Source organism: Microtus oregoni, unplaced genomic scaffold (genome assembly GCF_018167655.1).
Source record: "Microtus oregoni isolate MIOR12 unplaced genomic scaffold, Mior012 000041F_ref0000270, whole genome shotgun sequence".
Taxonomy (NCBI): Eukaryota; Metazoa; Chordata; class Mammalia; order Rodentia; family Cricetidae; genus Microtus; species Microtus oregoni.
This window is the reverse complement of record NW_024543208.1, coordinates 15,670,194-15,685,434: the sequence shown is the minus strand read 5'-3', so window position 1 is coordinate 15,685,434 and position 15,241 is coordinate 15,670,194. Positions and strand designations below refer to the sequence as shown.

General features: G+C 53.1%; 1 protein-coding gene across 1 annotated transcript in view; it reads left to right on the top strand.

The window, feature by feature from the left end:
* Positions 1–15,241, top strand: part of Col27a1 (collagen type XXVII alpha 1 chain) — a 119,173-nt gene that overhangs the window by 56,467 nt on the left and 47,465 nt on the right. Inside the window, exons 15-23 of the mRNA XM_041632459.1 lie at positions 2,116–2,169; positions 2,677–2,721; positions 5,554–5,607; positions 6,661–6,714; positions 7,341–7,394; positions 10,210–10,263; positions 10,377–10,430; positions 11,489–11,533; positions 12,525–12,578. Of these exons, the coding sequence (XP_041488393.1) occupies positions 2,116–2,169; positions 2,677–2,721; positions 5,554–5,607; positions 6,661–6,714; positions 7,341–7,394; positions 10,210–10,263; positions 10,377–10,430; positions 11,489–11,533; positions 12,525–12,578 (468 nt within the window). The remainder of the gene's footprint in view (positions 1–2,115; positions 2,170–2,676; positions 2,722–5,553; positions 5,608–6,660; positions 6,715–7,340; positions 7,395–10,209; positions 10,264–10,376; positions 10,431–11,488; positions 11,534–12,524; positions 12,579–15,241) is intronic.

Below are 15,241 nucleotides of genomic sequence, written 5' to 3'. Positions count from 1 at the left end.
AGGGGATGGTGTGAGCAGTGTCTGGGAGCACAGACATGGTTCCAACACAAGGGTCTTCTTCGTTCTTATGGGAACACTCGGCAGTCAGCCTCTGTGAGATGTCCTTTGGGAACAGTGGCCTCCAGAGTCCCTTCCCTTCCCTTTGTAGGCCAATCTGGGACTCGGTATTTCTAAGACCTACCTTCTGCAACTGCTGCTGCCTCCCCTGAGTCTGCAGCCGCAGTCCTCCCGTCTCAGGTCCTTCCGTCACAATGTCTTCCCCTTGGAGTGATGTGTGTCTATGCCAGGCCCCTTCTCCAACACCCACATTGTCCCACATGCTCATCACCCAGCCTGTGTGATTCTAGTCCCCAGAAAGCTGCCTTTAGCTTAGGATGCAACAGGAAAAGCAGCCTGAGGTCCTGGAGTTACCGGCTGGCCCTGTCCTCTGGCAATAGCCAGAGTCTTCTCTGTCCACCATACCATGGGGACCACGGGCATCAGCCTCCTCCAAGAAAGACACTGGCCAGCTTTAAGGCTGGGCAGCATGGAATTTTTTTTTTAAATGCAGCCTTGGAAGGGTGGCTTTCCCTCCTAACTCTGCCTATGAGCTTTGCTTCTCTCCAAAGACTTTAGAACTGTACGTGACTGCAGCACCGGCCTCTTGGCCTCTTGGTCTCTTCTTTGGTGCATCAACCATTAAAAAAGTAAAATGACCTTCCAGGGTTGTGAGAACTAGAGGAGAGTCAGAGACTCTGGCTCTGTGCCCTGCAGTGGTCTTTTGAAGGTCGTTGTTAGACTGGGGTGTTCTTCTTGATGGACACTGAAAGCAGAATTTGCTAGCGGAGGCTCAGCAATGAAGGCTGAGCCCAGTTGTCAAGTAGCAGTTCTGGGTTAAGTTGTGCTTGTGATGGCTACAGGAAGCCCAGGGTCGGTGTCTGTGCTTCAGGAGTAAAGGGATGGGCATGTCCGGTCTGAGCTCCTGTCCACTCCTGGTCTCCATGTCCACAGCTTTCCTGCAGCTCTCTGCTGCTGCCGTCTCTTTTCACTCCAGGTGTCCCTAGCAGCTTCAACAGGAACACAGGGTCAAATTCTACAGCATGGCTCTCCAAGGTTGACCTTGTGCTCCAATGTCAGAGCCTTGGCCACCATGTCCAAAGAGCCCGAATCAGGGCAGTAGGGATCTGATGTCCAGAGAAGTCAAATACATTGACTGCAGTTATACAGCAGGCCCTTCGGTCAGTGAGGGAAGATGAGCAAGCTGAAAAGAATGGTGTTTTTCCTGGAACAGCGCCATGTGTGGCCAACCTTGGGGGTGGCTATGAGGGAGAGAGCGGAGTGACATTTGAGGAGAAGGAGTGGGCTTTGAATGAAGAAATTCAGCCACTTTGCTCGAAGCCTAGATTTTCTGACCTCAGCACTTTTGAATCTGGGGCTGGCTTACCCTTTGCTGGGCTCTGCTCTGTGTACTACAGGGTTTGGGTGGCCTCTGATTGACCTCCATCTGCTAGATGACAATAACCTCTCTTAAGCTGTGACAACCCACACTGCCCCAGACAACCTCTCACCTGCTAACTCTGTTACTCCTTGGAACAGTGCTAGAGGCAGAGGGCCAAGCTGATCGGTGTGTGAAATCCGTCCAGCCATCTGGAGCCCCTGTGGAGAATGCCACTGGGGCCACTGGACCGCCCGAGCCCAGAGGCCCTATTGTTCCTGACTCTAAAGCTGGATGCCCAGTCTGGTACAAGAGGCATCTCTGCATCTTGGGGACCATAGACAGAATAGAACACCCAGAATGTCTTCTGTCATTGTTGCCCTGCGAGGAGCTGGTCAGCTACCCTGGGGAACATGAAATATTTCTCATCCCTTATGCCCTTAACTCTTGCAGCAGCCCCAGAGCAGAAAATCCTTGTCCTCTTTATGGAATGGGTAGAAGTCTTGATATGAGAATTCTGGGAGGGGTGTAACAGCTCCAAATGTGACCAAGATCAGGCCTTGTAGCCAGCTCTGACTCCAAGTGTAATGCTTTTAAGTACAAGACCAGCCCAAGTGTGTGGACTGTATCTTCAGTCAAGTTTCTGGGGTCTTGTCCCTGGAGACACCTCTCATGATGTCCTCCTCTCTGTCTCTTCTCAGGGTGACATGGGAGCATTGGGTCCAATTGGCTACCCAGGACCCAAAGGCATGAAGGTACGTTAAATGTGGGCTCCCCAAGTTCAGGTCCCATCCCAGTTGGGCACCCCAGAAGGAAGGCACTGTCTGATGTCACTGAGAAGGAAGATGGGAAAGGCTGACTGGGAGCTCAGTTCTCTGGCCTGAGAGCTGGCCAGCATCTGTGTGTCATTTAGCTCGACATCTTTATTGGACACAAAGTCCACAAGCTGAGTGGGAGGCCAATGTGGTTCTGGGATTTGGGACTCATGACCAGTGATGTAGAAACCCTCATGGCAAGCAGTGAGCTTGGTCCACACAGTGGAGGAAACTGGCCAAGGCCAGTTCAGGCCCCCTTTGCTGTCAGCCTCTCCTGCTCTGGGTTTAGTTTAGGGATGGGGGTGCCGCAGCTTCTCTCAGCTCATTACACAGTCCTTTCCCTTGTGAGGTGGACATCCCTGCCACTTTGCCCCAGCGGGGGGGAACCAGCTCAGGATCTTGAAGCATGTCAGTTCCTGATTTCTGTGACCTTGGCCTGTCTTGCAGGGCTTGCTGGGCGGCGTGGGGGAGCCCGGACAGAAAGGTGATAAGGTGATCGGAATGCTCCCTACTGCCTTACCTCGTGCCCTCCCCCCCCCGTGACCCTACTATTCCCTTCCTGCCTTACCTTGTGCCCCCCCCCGTCCCCCCCACCCGTGACTGGACTACTCTCTTCCTGCCTTACCTCGTGCCCCTCCCCCGGTACCTGTAATGGCTTGGCTCCTCCACCTCACACTGTCTTCTCTCACAGTCTTCTGTGCCTACCATTCTGGCTTATTCTGCTTTCTTGGTGTGTGAGGCTCAAGTGAACAGTTGTAGGGTCTGATGGTTGAGGCAGATAGAGCAGGAGGGGCTGTGGAGACGTGGGTCTGGAGTAGGTCAAGACTGACCTCAATCTCAAATGCAGAGCATGCCAGTAAGGCATGCAGGGATCATGGCCTCAGAACACGGAGGGAGACATCACAGGACCAGCCCACACAGGCACGGGTATCTCCGTGTGGCTCTGAGAGTCCAGACCTAGAGAGTAGCTAGGCTGAAACACTGTGGGAAGCCTAGGCTGAACGGCCCTGCCACTGGACTTTTGTTGTCTCAGTCCTGTGCCAAACCTTGTTGAAAAGGGGAGGTGAGCCCAGGGCCAGAGACAGGTAACACCTAGCCTAGGTCGCACAGCCTTGGAATGACAAACACCCAGCAAGAACAGGCATGCTGTGCCTTGAACAGAATCTATGTGAGCCGGGAATGCCAAAGGGGGATGTAGCACGTTTGGGGGTGCCCCTGAATATCCACAAGAGATGGCCTCTCTGCTTAGTCTCTCCTCATCCAGACACCTGTGCCTGTACCTGGGCTCTTGTGTCCTCTGGAGGCCTGGCTTCCCAGAGAGTTCCACCACTGAACAGAATTTAAGTCATAAGATTCGAGTGGACAGGCTCTGGGAAGTCACTTGCTCTAGAACCTACAACTGACAACTGTGGAGACTGAGTCCCAAAGAAGGGACAATATTGATCAGCCAGCCACTGGCTCTTGCCTGTACCTCAGTCCAAAATGGCGATCCTGCCTCCAGGAATCTCAGAATGAGACTGTTCCTGAGAGCTGTCTCCTCCCATTTTATATTCCTCTCTAGTGCTGGCATTAAAGGCACGCACCACTACCGCCCGGTTTCTATGGCAAACTAGCATGGCTCCTGGGATTAAAGGAGTGTGTCACCACTGCCTGGTCTGTAAGACTGATCATATGGCTGTTCTATGCTCTGAACTTCAAGCAAGCTTTATTTATTAAAATGCAAATGAAATATTACTACAACCCCCCCCCCCCAAAATAATAGAGCCAGATGGTTTTGTTCAGTCCTCCTCAGGCAGCCAACAAGATGGGGTAGCTTCAGCTCTTTTTCTACCTGTTGCTAGCTCTCTGATTTCTCCCATCATGCATCTGCCTCTGTTGCCTTTCTAGACTCTGCCTGTGCCCTCCCAGCCCTTTTGTCTAGCCCTCTTAAAATGAAGGACTTGTGGGGGTGCCTTGGCTCCCGACACCCTCCTGTCTGTTATGAGGCTGGAGATGTCAGCTCTGTGGAATAGCTGAAGTCCTGGCCGAGGAGAACGGAAGTGGGAAGATGGAGCTGTGGCCGAGGGCTTTGCACGGGTGATAGGGCAGGGCAGGCCATCAGTGTGCAATGCCGGGAAACACGGACGGAAAGGAACCTGGTGTCTCACGTCCTTGTCACATCCTCTGGTGGAGATGTTTAGCTCTGAAACCAACTGAAGGAGGAGGAAGTCATTCAAGGCCCCTTAGGGAGAGCTGCTGCCCTGCCCCTCGGCTAGGCCAGGGTCCCCTATATTCTGCTCATTCTGACTGTCCATGACCCCACCTGGCCCTGAGTCAGGCTCTCAGATCAGCCACAGTGCATCCTGGAGTGGCCTCCTGCTCAGTCTGGCTCTCCAGATTTCCTTTTAGGACATTGAGGCTCTCCTTTCATATTTAAATATTTTCATCCCTTCTTACACATGGCACACAGACAGACAGAGGATACCTCCCTAAACTCTATAACCTTGTATGAGCTCCCCCAAAACAAAAACAAACAAAAGCAAAAAGCAAAGAGCAAAGCAAGTTTAAAAAAAAACCTTTCAATTTCAATTTTTGTTCCGATGATTCAGTCGTGTGCCAAGTCACTGCCTTCACTGCACCTTGGTCTTCTGAGACTTCTACTTCCTCCTGCTCCTGGAGCTTCATAAGGTCTCAGTGACCAGAGCAAGTAGGCTACTGGAATGTAGGCTACGGCTACAGGCTAGTAGGCTAAGGGCTTCGAGATGGCTCTAGCCCAAAGGGGAGGCAGCTTTCCAGCTGGCTTGGGGACAGCTCATTTACCAGAATTGGACCATGAAGAGCAGAGGAATCCTGTCACAAGCCTTCTGAAGAGACCCACCCAGAGCTCAGTCAGGGCGCATTTGATTCCTGTTGCACACAGACCTAACAAGCCAGCTAGCTGGAGTCCCTCACGATAGCTGATTCAAAGCAGTTAGAAGCCAGCTGCTGTACGGAAGGAAGACAGGGAGACTTGGCAGCTCCCAGCAGGCACGGCAGCTCAGCTCGGTCCTGCAGCTTTTCAGCTGACATCAGCTGCTGCAGAGGAGCCTGGAGGATGAAGACGGTCTACAGGAAAACTGGGGTCAGGTGGCCTTGGCAGTGCTCTGGGCAGCCGTGGAATGGGAGGCTTCCCCTCGCCCTAAGAATCCTCGCTCTACCTAGGGGATGGGACCTCAAGTGCTTTGGAGCCAAGGCTGCTCTGGCCGCAAGAACAGCCTCCACAAGGCTCCCTGGGTCTTTTGTCGGGGGAAAGCTTGGGGTTGCGTGCCCCACCTCCTTATAATCTCTTTGCTGGTGTGTACTCAGGGTGAACAAGGGCTCCCAGGTGTCTCAGGAGATCCTGGCTTCCAAGGAGACAAGGTAATTTTATCCGACACCTCCAGCCCCACCTCTGTCTTCATTCTGCTGGCCATAGTGGCCTCTGGACTTCATTCCTAGCCACAGCTACCTGTCTCAGCCTGACCTTCTCACTGCCCCAGATTGTCCTTTGAGGACGCATACAATGTCAGTGGTTCCCAGCTGATCTTAGGAGCACGTCCTGGTGTTCCTCCCGGCGGCACAGGACCCCAGTCTCTGGGCCCCTCTGACATTTTCTCCTTCCCGTGACTGTGTTTCGGAACCACTAAACTGTCCTGGGAGCCTCGGGTTCTTTGAACACACCCCTTCCCTTTTTGAGCCCAGCCCGGCCTCTGCACCGCCCTGCTCAGATGCCTTTTTCCTACTTTCTCAGAAAGTGGACTTAATCTCCTGGGCCCGTGCCTGTCTCTCACTCACAATACTCGCCCTAGTTTGGGAACCTGTGCTTAACCTCCTACAGACTGAATTCCATGAGGAACAGGGCCCTCAGCTACCCTGACAGCTCTGCTCGGGTCCCACGCTCAACGGAAAGTTCTGGACAAGTTGGCCAGAGGGAAGGAAGAAGGGAGGGAGGGACTAGCTGTGCTGACAGAAGGAACAACGGATGAACCATGGCGGCCTTGATCTCCAGAGGCCAACTGTGGCCTGCTGAGAATGGCTTCTCTGCCTGGATTGACCATGTGTCCACATCTGGCCCTCCTGGCCAGTCCACCAAGCCTAGATGTTGACCAGCCCCCTCCCCTTTCCTTCCTCCCAGCTGACTTGCCCTGACCCAGTATCAATGTCTAGGTTATAACATACAGGCCAGGCTGTTCTCTTGAGTTCTGATACCCAAGTGCCCTGGTATGGACGAGGATTTCCTGGGTCCTATACTGGAGGTCAGGGATGCTCCTAACCCCTTTTCCCAGGTTTTGGGGTACAACAAGTATGAGCTCAGCCCAAGCCTGCAATGGGGGAGCAAGGTCATCTTTCCTGAAGGTGACTTGGCAGGAGGGGACTGTGGTTGCTCTTGGCACAGCTATTCTCTGATAACCCGGTTTGCTTTCTCTTTCACAGGGCAGTCAGGGCTTGCCAGGGTTACCAGGTGCCCGAGGGAAGCCAGGGCCTCTGGTAAGCTCCTCTTCCTCATCTGTCCACCTGGCTGTAGCTTTGGGATACTGAGGCTAGTACCCTGCACTTACTTACGGACCATGGCTGGGGGGACACACACAGCCAAGACTTCCGTTTGCCTTCCAGTCGTCCTGGAGTGGAGCAGAGTGAGGCACAGATGGCCACTGGCCAGTTTCCTGGGTGGAGTTTCTGAAGCTAAGGTGCAGGAGTCAAGCTGGGTCCTAGCCTGGCCCCAGGTCCTGCGCACCAATGGACTCTAACTGCAAGCAGACTCTGCGTGCCCGTGTACACTCCTAATGTCTCCTATCTCATGACACTCAGTGTTAGCACGGTCACATCTGTGGTCACTCTCTTTACATGTGCACTGCCCATATCCAAGGAGACGAGGGTGGGCAATGGTGGCAACCTCCATTTCTAGATGTGGAAGTTTAGATTCTGAAGGCTGACTTGCCTGGGTCTCCTGGACTGGTACACATAGCAGAAGACATTGCAGTGACTGCTTATCCTACTTGGCAGACCTCACTTGTGTAGTTCCAGAACTTTCCAACTGTTGTCACCTGAGGATAGAGTGTTGGTGGAAGCTAGGGCCATGCTGATCCTGTGTGGTGATCCTACGTCTTCCATAGGGCAAAGCTGGAGACAAAGGCGCTCTTGGGTTTCCTGGACCTCCTGGTCCTGAGGTACGTGATGTCTTTCTGTCTGTCTGTCTGTCTGTCTCTGCCTCCCTCCCCCACCCCCTACATCTGACTAAGACTTGATGTTGTGCCCATAGATGGTGAGGGAGTTGCTAGAGATAACGTACACAATGAAAGGCAAGGCCAAGGCTAGAAATGGGCTCAGTGTTGCATGCTCAGATCCCAGTACTATGGGGATAGAGGCAGGAGGATAGCTCAAGGTCAGCCTAAGCTACATAGCTAGACCCTGTCTCAAAAAGAAGAGAAATCCACAGATCGGTATCCTCTGTGTTCTTCCCTCCTCAGCTTGGCCTGTCTCACCAGGGGCTCCCCAAGCTAACCTCAGTGCCCTTCCCTAGTGGTGGCCATCCTGACACTTGGGGTTCCCACAGAGCCATCTCCAAAGCCTTCCAGGGCTGCTGCCTCCCTTTTGGAGATGTAGATCTACTCATAGGGACCTCCTCTGAACCTTCCTTTCCCTGGCCACTCCTCAGGGCTCAGAGCTCCTAGACATGGTGGGGAGGGCAGGGAGCCACTGATTCTGGATTGGCTGAAGAATGTGAAACAAAAAAGGATGGTAATACCAGCTAAGCACTGGGGAATGTGGAGAACCTGTAGCAGTTGCTGATACATGTGATAACCATCTCATAGCTAGATCATAGACACCAAGTGGGTCCCCTCTAACAGTAGTATGCTACCTTAACCAGGGTTTCCATGCATCGCAGGCTTGTTGCCACCCAGTCTCCAGCCAGGGCCCCCAACCCTTTCCTGGAGCTCCCTGGCCTCAGGGCCTTGGTCCTCCATGAGGTTCTTGCAGCCAAGGGAAGCGCCTGGCCCTATAGGCTCGCTCAAGGTTTCCAGATCACTCAGCCTTTCCCAGTGGATGAGGGCATGCTTCCTAAAGCCACAGTCTGACTCTTTGCTCTGTTGACTTTGGCCAGGACACAGCCCTATCTTTAGACAAATGAACTTGGCTTCTCCTCCATTCACTGCTCAATGTGGAAAGAGACTCCTGAGTCTGGATTTCCCAGCAGCCTGGCCAATGAGGAAGGAAAGCTCGCTCCTGAGCATAAACTGATGGAGAGATGAGGCTCTTCTTAGACCAGGAGCTGGGTAGTAGCTAGGGAAGGGAACTTGGCATACCATGGCAGGGGGATGGGTGGGGTGTGGGAGAGCCCTGCTTCTCTCTACAGATGGGAAAACAAGACTTGGAGCCTCAGGGTCACTGTTCAGTAGCAGTTCAGCTTGATTCTGGCTCCCAAGGTCCCTCTGGGGTCTGCTTGGCCTATCTTTGTGCTGCTCTGGCCAACTCCATGGCCAGGGGATACTCTGGCTGGGTCATGAGTGTGCTGGTGTCTGCTGGTTAGCACCTGGCCCTCAGGAGTGGGGAGGGACCCCCTGCTCACAGCCTCTGGACTGAATTGCCTCCTTTATTCAATACCAGAACCTAATTGCACCCTGGCAGTTGTGTTTCCACGGAAGAAGGGAAACCCCAGGCAAGGGTGGTTTCCCAAAACAAGCTCTTGTGGATGCAAGTTTGTATTGTGCACTCACTGTCAGGTGCCAATCTAAGCCCTTGGTTTCCATCACTCATTTCAACCTTAGCATTGCCCTGGGAGGCATTTGCCCTAAAACTCCTCTATAGGCCAAAGCCCAGAGATACTGAGTAACTTTCCCATCACACAGAGGAGGAGTAACAGGACAGGATTTGGGTCCCATTTTGAAGAACTTCAATTTCAGTCTGCTAGCTCCAAACTCAGGACTGCATGTCTAGTTTGGTAGCACACACCTTTAATCCCAGCACTCAGGCAGCAGCAGCAGGGGGATCTCTGGGAGTTCAAGACCAGCCTGGTATGCATAGCAAGTTCCAAGCTAGTCTGGATGACACAGTGAGACTTCCAAAGAAAATAATAATCATTTGGGGAAAAAGGGAAAAGGATTTAACAGAAATTAGTAGTATGAGTTTAAAGGGAAGAAAAGAAAAAAAACTAACATAAAAACAAAGAAGAAAAGGAGTTTTAGTCATAGAGAGTCATGGAAGGAAGGAGTAGGGCTGTCCTAAGCTCATGGGTTTCCAGGCTGGATGAACGGAGGTATTCCACATAAAACTCAAAGAAGGTTTCCACGCTGGCTTGCAGAAGCTGGCCCAGTAGAGACAGCTAGGTCAAAGGGCCTCTCTGCTTCAGACTTAAGCTGTCTGGAGCACAATCACCCAGCGGGATAGGCCCTCAAAGCTGCGGGCCAGCATGGGAGTGTGGTGCAGAGTCCAGCACTCTGGGTGGGGAATCTTAGGAAGTCTAGCTTCTGACAGGAGGGGCCATGATTAAGGATGTCAACAGTTGCCTCTGCACAACCAATGTGGCAAGTCATGGCCCATGGAATGAATGTGGGTCATGGGTAAGTCTTCTCAGGCCAGGCAGCTGACTCGGGGTTCACTGTTCCCAGAGCCTGGGACTCCATTCTCTGAGTCAGATGACCATGTGTGACAGCCTTCACACGTTCCTGGATGGTCTTCCGTATCTCTGTTCCCCCACCTCTTGCTCCCACACAGCTCCTGCAGCAGACTGTCTTTGAACTTAATATATAACTAAGGATGACCTTGAACTCTTTGCTAAGATTAAAGACTGGGATCACTACACTGAGTTCCTTCTCTGTTTTCTCAGCCACTCTGCAAGGTCAGATTGGGGGCTGAAGAGAAGGGATCAAGTAGCTGAACTACCTCGGGTCACATGGCAGCAGTGGTGGGGTGGACACCCGTGGCACACGGTTGGGAGGCACCTGCCCAGCAGCCCAGGTGACTTGGCTCTCTGCTTCCCCACAGGGTTTCCCAGGAGACATTGGTCCCCCTGGGGACAATGGTCCTGAAGGCATGAAGGTGAGTTCTCTCCCACCTAAGGTCCTTGCTTGAAGAGATCTCATGGCCCAATTTGGCTGCCAACATCAGATGGAGGTGCTACCTCTGAGACTCTTTCTGTTCTCTTTCCCCAGGGTAAGCCTGGAGCCCGAGGCCTTCCTGGACCACCTGGGCAGCTGGGTGCTGAGGTGAGATGCCTCTGTCCTGTCCTGTCCTGCTTTGTCTTCTCTAGCCTGTCCCAGCACCCAGCTGGCTCTGTCCAGGGTGGCAAAGCCTTGCTGGGGCCAGGGCCACTCCAGATTTGTCACCAGAGCTTCTGTTCCATTACAACCCTGCCTGTGATTCCTCTCTGACCTGGTGGGACAAGTGACTTCCTTCCACACCTGTCATAGTTTATATGGGAGGATAGGAAATGTCGGCCCCTTCTTAGAAGTCGTTTCTTGGAGATCCAGGGAGGGAAATGACTGCCAGGCCCCATGTTAGTAGCATCAGGGCCTTGGCTAGAACCCAGGTGTGCCTCAGGCCAGAGTCCATGCTCAGATCCAATGCTATTCTCAGATACGCTCCTGGGAGACACTAGGGCATCATGGGAATGTCATGCCTTACCCAGCTAGGATGTCAGCAGAGTTCACCTGCACCTGGTGGGAAGGAGCTGGCCTCGGGCCTGTTGGGCCTTCCACAGGCAGCCTGGCTTTTGCTCATACACGAGGCCCTCAGCCTTGCTTGGTATCATGGTGCACAGCTCAGGGAGAATGAGCAACCACAGCAAGCTTTTGATGATGCGATCCTTTCCCTGAGATGGGTGTGGGTCTGGCAGAGTCCCAGGGCTGGCTCCAGGATTGCTGTGTGGAGTTGGGAGCTGGAGATACTTCCAAAGGGTTGCTTTGAGGGGCCTGTGGTCAGGCACGGGCTGCCAAGAGGATCAACCTGGAGGGTATTGTGACCTGTGGAGGACTGGAGAGTCACAGCTAGGAACAGGAATAGAGGGGAGAGAAGAGAGAGACATTGCAGCCCAGGCCTCTGTCTGCTCATGTAGCTGTCCAGGCAAAGCCAGGCTCTGCGCTTATGAGGCCTTCACTCATTCACCAGATACCCAGGACACTGTGGGGACAGACTCTGAGCCGGGCGCTCCATCCACCTGCGAGGACTCTACACACTCTGCACCTTTCCCTCCATACAGCACAGGTTCTCCCAGAATTCCATTTAATTTTCTCCTTTGTCTTTCTCCTGTGTTCTTCTGCTCCAGGGAGATGAAGGACCTGTGGGGCCACCAGGAGTCCCTGGCTTGGAGGTGAGTGTTGCTGACTAAGAGGAGGTGAGGCTTCTTGGAACTGAGCTAGTGGGCACATGCAGGGCAGCCAGCAGGGAGGCCTCTGGCTAGTCAAAGAACACAGATACTGAGGGCAAGTGTTGGTGGCCTTAACTGCCTTCTTGACTCTGTTGGGTTCTATGTGGCTGTTTCTATGTGGATTTTTCCAGGAGCCACCCACATTGCTCAGTATATCAGAGGCTGCAGAAGTGGGTCCCATAGCTAGGATATGGTGTGAATGCCCAGAACTACGGACACATTCTTTCCCCAGCTTCCAACTTCCTTGCTTACCACCTGCCCATCTGTGCCGCTTCCGATCTCAGTATCTCTTTATACTCAGGACGGATGAGGTACGCAAGAGCATTTGCTAGTGTGAGTCACATCTTATTGTGAATATGTGAATGATTAAAACCAACACACTCTACATGTGCATATCAATTCAGTGCTTCTCATAGGCAGAAATCTTTTTTTGTGCCCACAATCACTGTGCTTCCTCAAGCAAAGCGTGAAGGTGGACAAATATGGGTGTCACTCTGGTGAGGTCACCTGGGTTCTCACTTGAGAGTGATGGTACCATGTGTCACACAGACTCTGGTGAAGGCACGTGACATCTCATGGCCACTTTGAAGCAGACTTTCCCACCTGACCCTCCCAAAGGGGTCCCTGGAGTCTCAGAGTTCTCTGACCATGTTTGGAAGTCTGTATCACCCTGTGCCCATGTCCTCTGCCCAACCTCTCCCTGTTCTCTCCCATAAAAAGCAGGGGTCATTGTCCCTACTTACGACAGCTCAGCCCAGGGACTGGGGAAGCAATGCTGAGGCCACACAGCTGGAGACCATCTCTGAGTTTCGTTGTATGCCTGCTGACACTGGATTTCTATATCACTGTTCCTCCATCTGCTGGACTTCTGCAGTTCTCCAGTCTCCCTCAGCACTGTCCCTGCTGGTCCCTTTCATGTGCCTGTCTGTTGCAGGGTCAGCCTGGAAGGAAAGGGTTTCCTGGGAAGCCTGGCCTGGATGGTTTGAAGGTGAGGAGATGTGGGCCTCCCTGGGGTGGTGGTGGAGGGAGAGGGGCGAGTCTGACATATAAAGTCCCAGGACAAGCCCTGAATCCCATGGCTAGTGAAGTGGGAGAAAAAAGTGATCCATATTCATCCCAGGGTATTGGTAACAGAAGAGGGAAAAGCAGTAGATATAGCCACAGTGTCCAACAGCCGGGGTTGTCAAGTAACGGGGTACAGGCACTCGGGGGGTGGACTGTGAATATGGGGTACAGTGCAGACACTCGGGGGGCAGGCTGTGAATGTAGGGTACAGTGCAGACAGTCGGGGGCTGGGAATGCAGGGTACAGTGCAGACACTCTGGGGAAGGCTGTGAATTCGGGGTACAGTGCAGACACTCCGGGGGCTGGGAATGCAGGGTACAGTGCAGACACTCGGGGGCAGTCTGTGAATGCGGGGTACAGTGCAGACAGTCGGGGGCAGGCTGTGAATGTACGGTACAGTGCAGACACTCCGGGGCAGGCTGTGAATGTGGGGTACAATGCAGACACTCTGGGGTGGTCTGTGAATGCGGGGTACAGTGCAGACACTCCGGGGCAGGCTGTGAATGTAGGGTACAGTGCAGACACTTTGGGGAAGGCTGTGAATTCGGGGTACAGTGCAGACAGTCGGGGGCAGGCTGTGAATGTACGGTACAGTGCAGACACTCGGGGGTGGTCTGTGAATGCGGGGTACAGTGCAGACACTCCGGGTCAGGCTGTGAATGGTGGCTTGAGCAGGAGTAGCACCTGCCTTCTTCCTATGCTGAGCAGAAGCAAGAGACAGACAATGCTTAACCGGAGTGGAAGATTTCTGTTTTCTTCTAGGGGCCTCTGTATAGCCCCAGTTGTACAATAACTATGTAGTGTGTTTGTTAATGGGCCTTTTTCTGACCCCAGGGAGGGAGTGGGCTACCTTTCTTATCAGTGACAAATGCCTGACGGAAATCTAGTTCAGAGAATGTCTTTGTCACTGTTACTGTCATGAAATACCACGACCAAAAGCTCCTTGGGGAGGACAGGGTTTATCTGACTTACTCTTCACATCACTGTTCATCACAGAAGGAAGCCAGGACAGAAACTCACACAGGACAGGAACCTGGAGGCAGGAGCTGATGCAGAGGCCTTGGCTTTCTCTTTGTACCTTGCTTAGTCTGCTTTCTTTTATTTATTTATTTTAAATATTTATTTATTTATTATTTATACAGTATTCTGTCTGCTTGTATGCCTGCAGGCCAGAAGAGGGCACCAGACCTCATCACAGGTGGTTGTGAGCCACCATGTGGTTGCTGGGAATTGAACTTAGGACCCTTGGAAGAGCAGGCAGTGCTCTTAACCGCTGAGCCATCTCTCCAGCCCCTCTGCTTTCTTTTAGAACTCAGGGCCACCAGCTTAGGGGTAGTCCTCCCACAGTGGACTGGGCCTGCCTGATAGGCTTGCCTGCAGCCTGGTCTCGTGGAGGCCTTTTCTCTGTCACAGGAAACAGGGAGCATCAGTTGACAGAGAGTACAGGGAAGAAGGATTTGTTGTGACTGTCACTTTAAGAAGGTGCAAGCTGCCATGGCAGGAAAGGCATGGAGAAATTCGTGGCAGCCAGGCAATGGAGCAGGGCCTCTTCGCATCTGGGCAAAGTGGGAAGCAGAAAGTGGGAGATGGTGACTGTCTCCTTTTCTCCCTTTTACTCACTTGGGCCCCCAGACCCCGGGGATGTACTGCTCACCTTCAGAGTGAGTCTTCCTGTCTCAGTTAGGCCTCCCTAGAAACACCATCACAGACACACTCAGGCGCTTTTATTCCCATTTCAAATCCCGTCGGGCTGACAATGAAGATGAACCATCATTTCCAAAGAAGACTTCAGAGGGGGCGGTGCTGGACCACGTCTATGGTCGGGTTGGAAAGCGTGAAACAACTGGAGGATCCCTGGCCGTGCATCTGGCCCTGCCAGTGTGTGTGAATGACATTTGGGGAGTAACCGAGGGGAGGGCAAGACGACGGTTAGGGCACATGAGCTGTACTTTCTTTCCGAGGCCCCTGCGATCATGTGTCCTGCCCTCCGAGACCTGGCCACAGTCCCTCTGAGACTAGTTAGGTGAAAGGTGACACATATGGGCAGACTCGTTCCAGGGCAGCTGATGACCATGGAGAGACTGTGGCTGCTATGGCCACCTCTAGAGTAAGATCTGTCCAGCAGAGATCACAGCTGCCAGGCAAAGCCATACCAGGCCACCAAGTACTAGAAGCTGGGGGACTGAGCCCAGCACAGAGACAGGACTCTTCAAGGCTATTTGTGCTGGTCACAAAGGTTGGCAGGGTGGAAGTTAGTTTCCTAATGATCTTTACCTGCATTCCCAGCTCTACCTGCAGTGGGCACCCTGCATGGAATGGGCCACAGTCAGGTTGACGAAGGTCCCAATTCTAGCCCTCCTTCTAGCAGGCTCTGTGATCTTACACAATCCTTCCAACCCTCTGGGCCTTAGTTCCCACCCTAACAAAATGAGCCAGGATGCTTGAGGTTCCACAGGAGTCAAGATGCCCGGGAACCTTTCTCAGAGGGAGTGGCTGACTGCAGTGTTGGGGGGCAGCAGGATGGGGGAGTGGCTGACTGCAGTGTTGGGGGGCAGCAGGATGAGGGAGTGGATGGCTGCAGTGTTG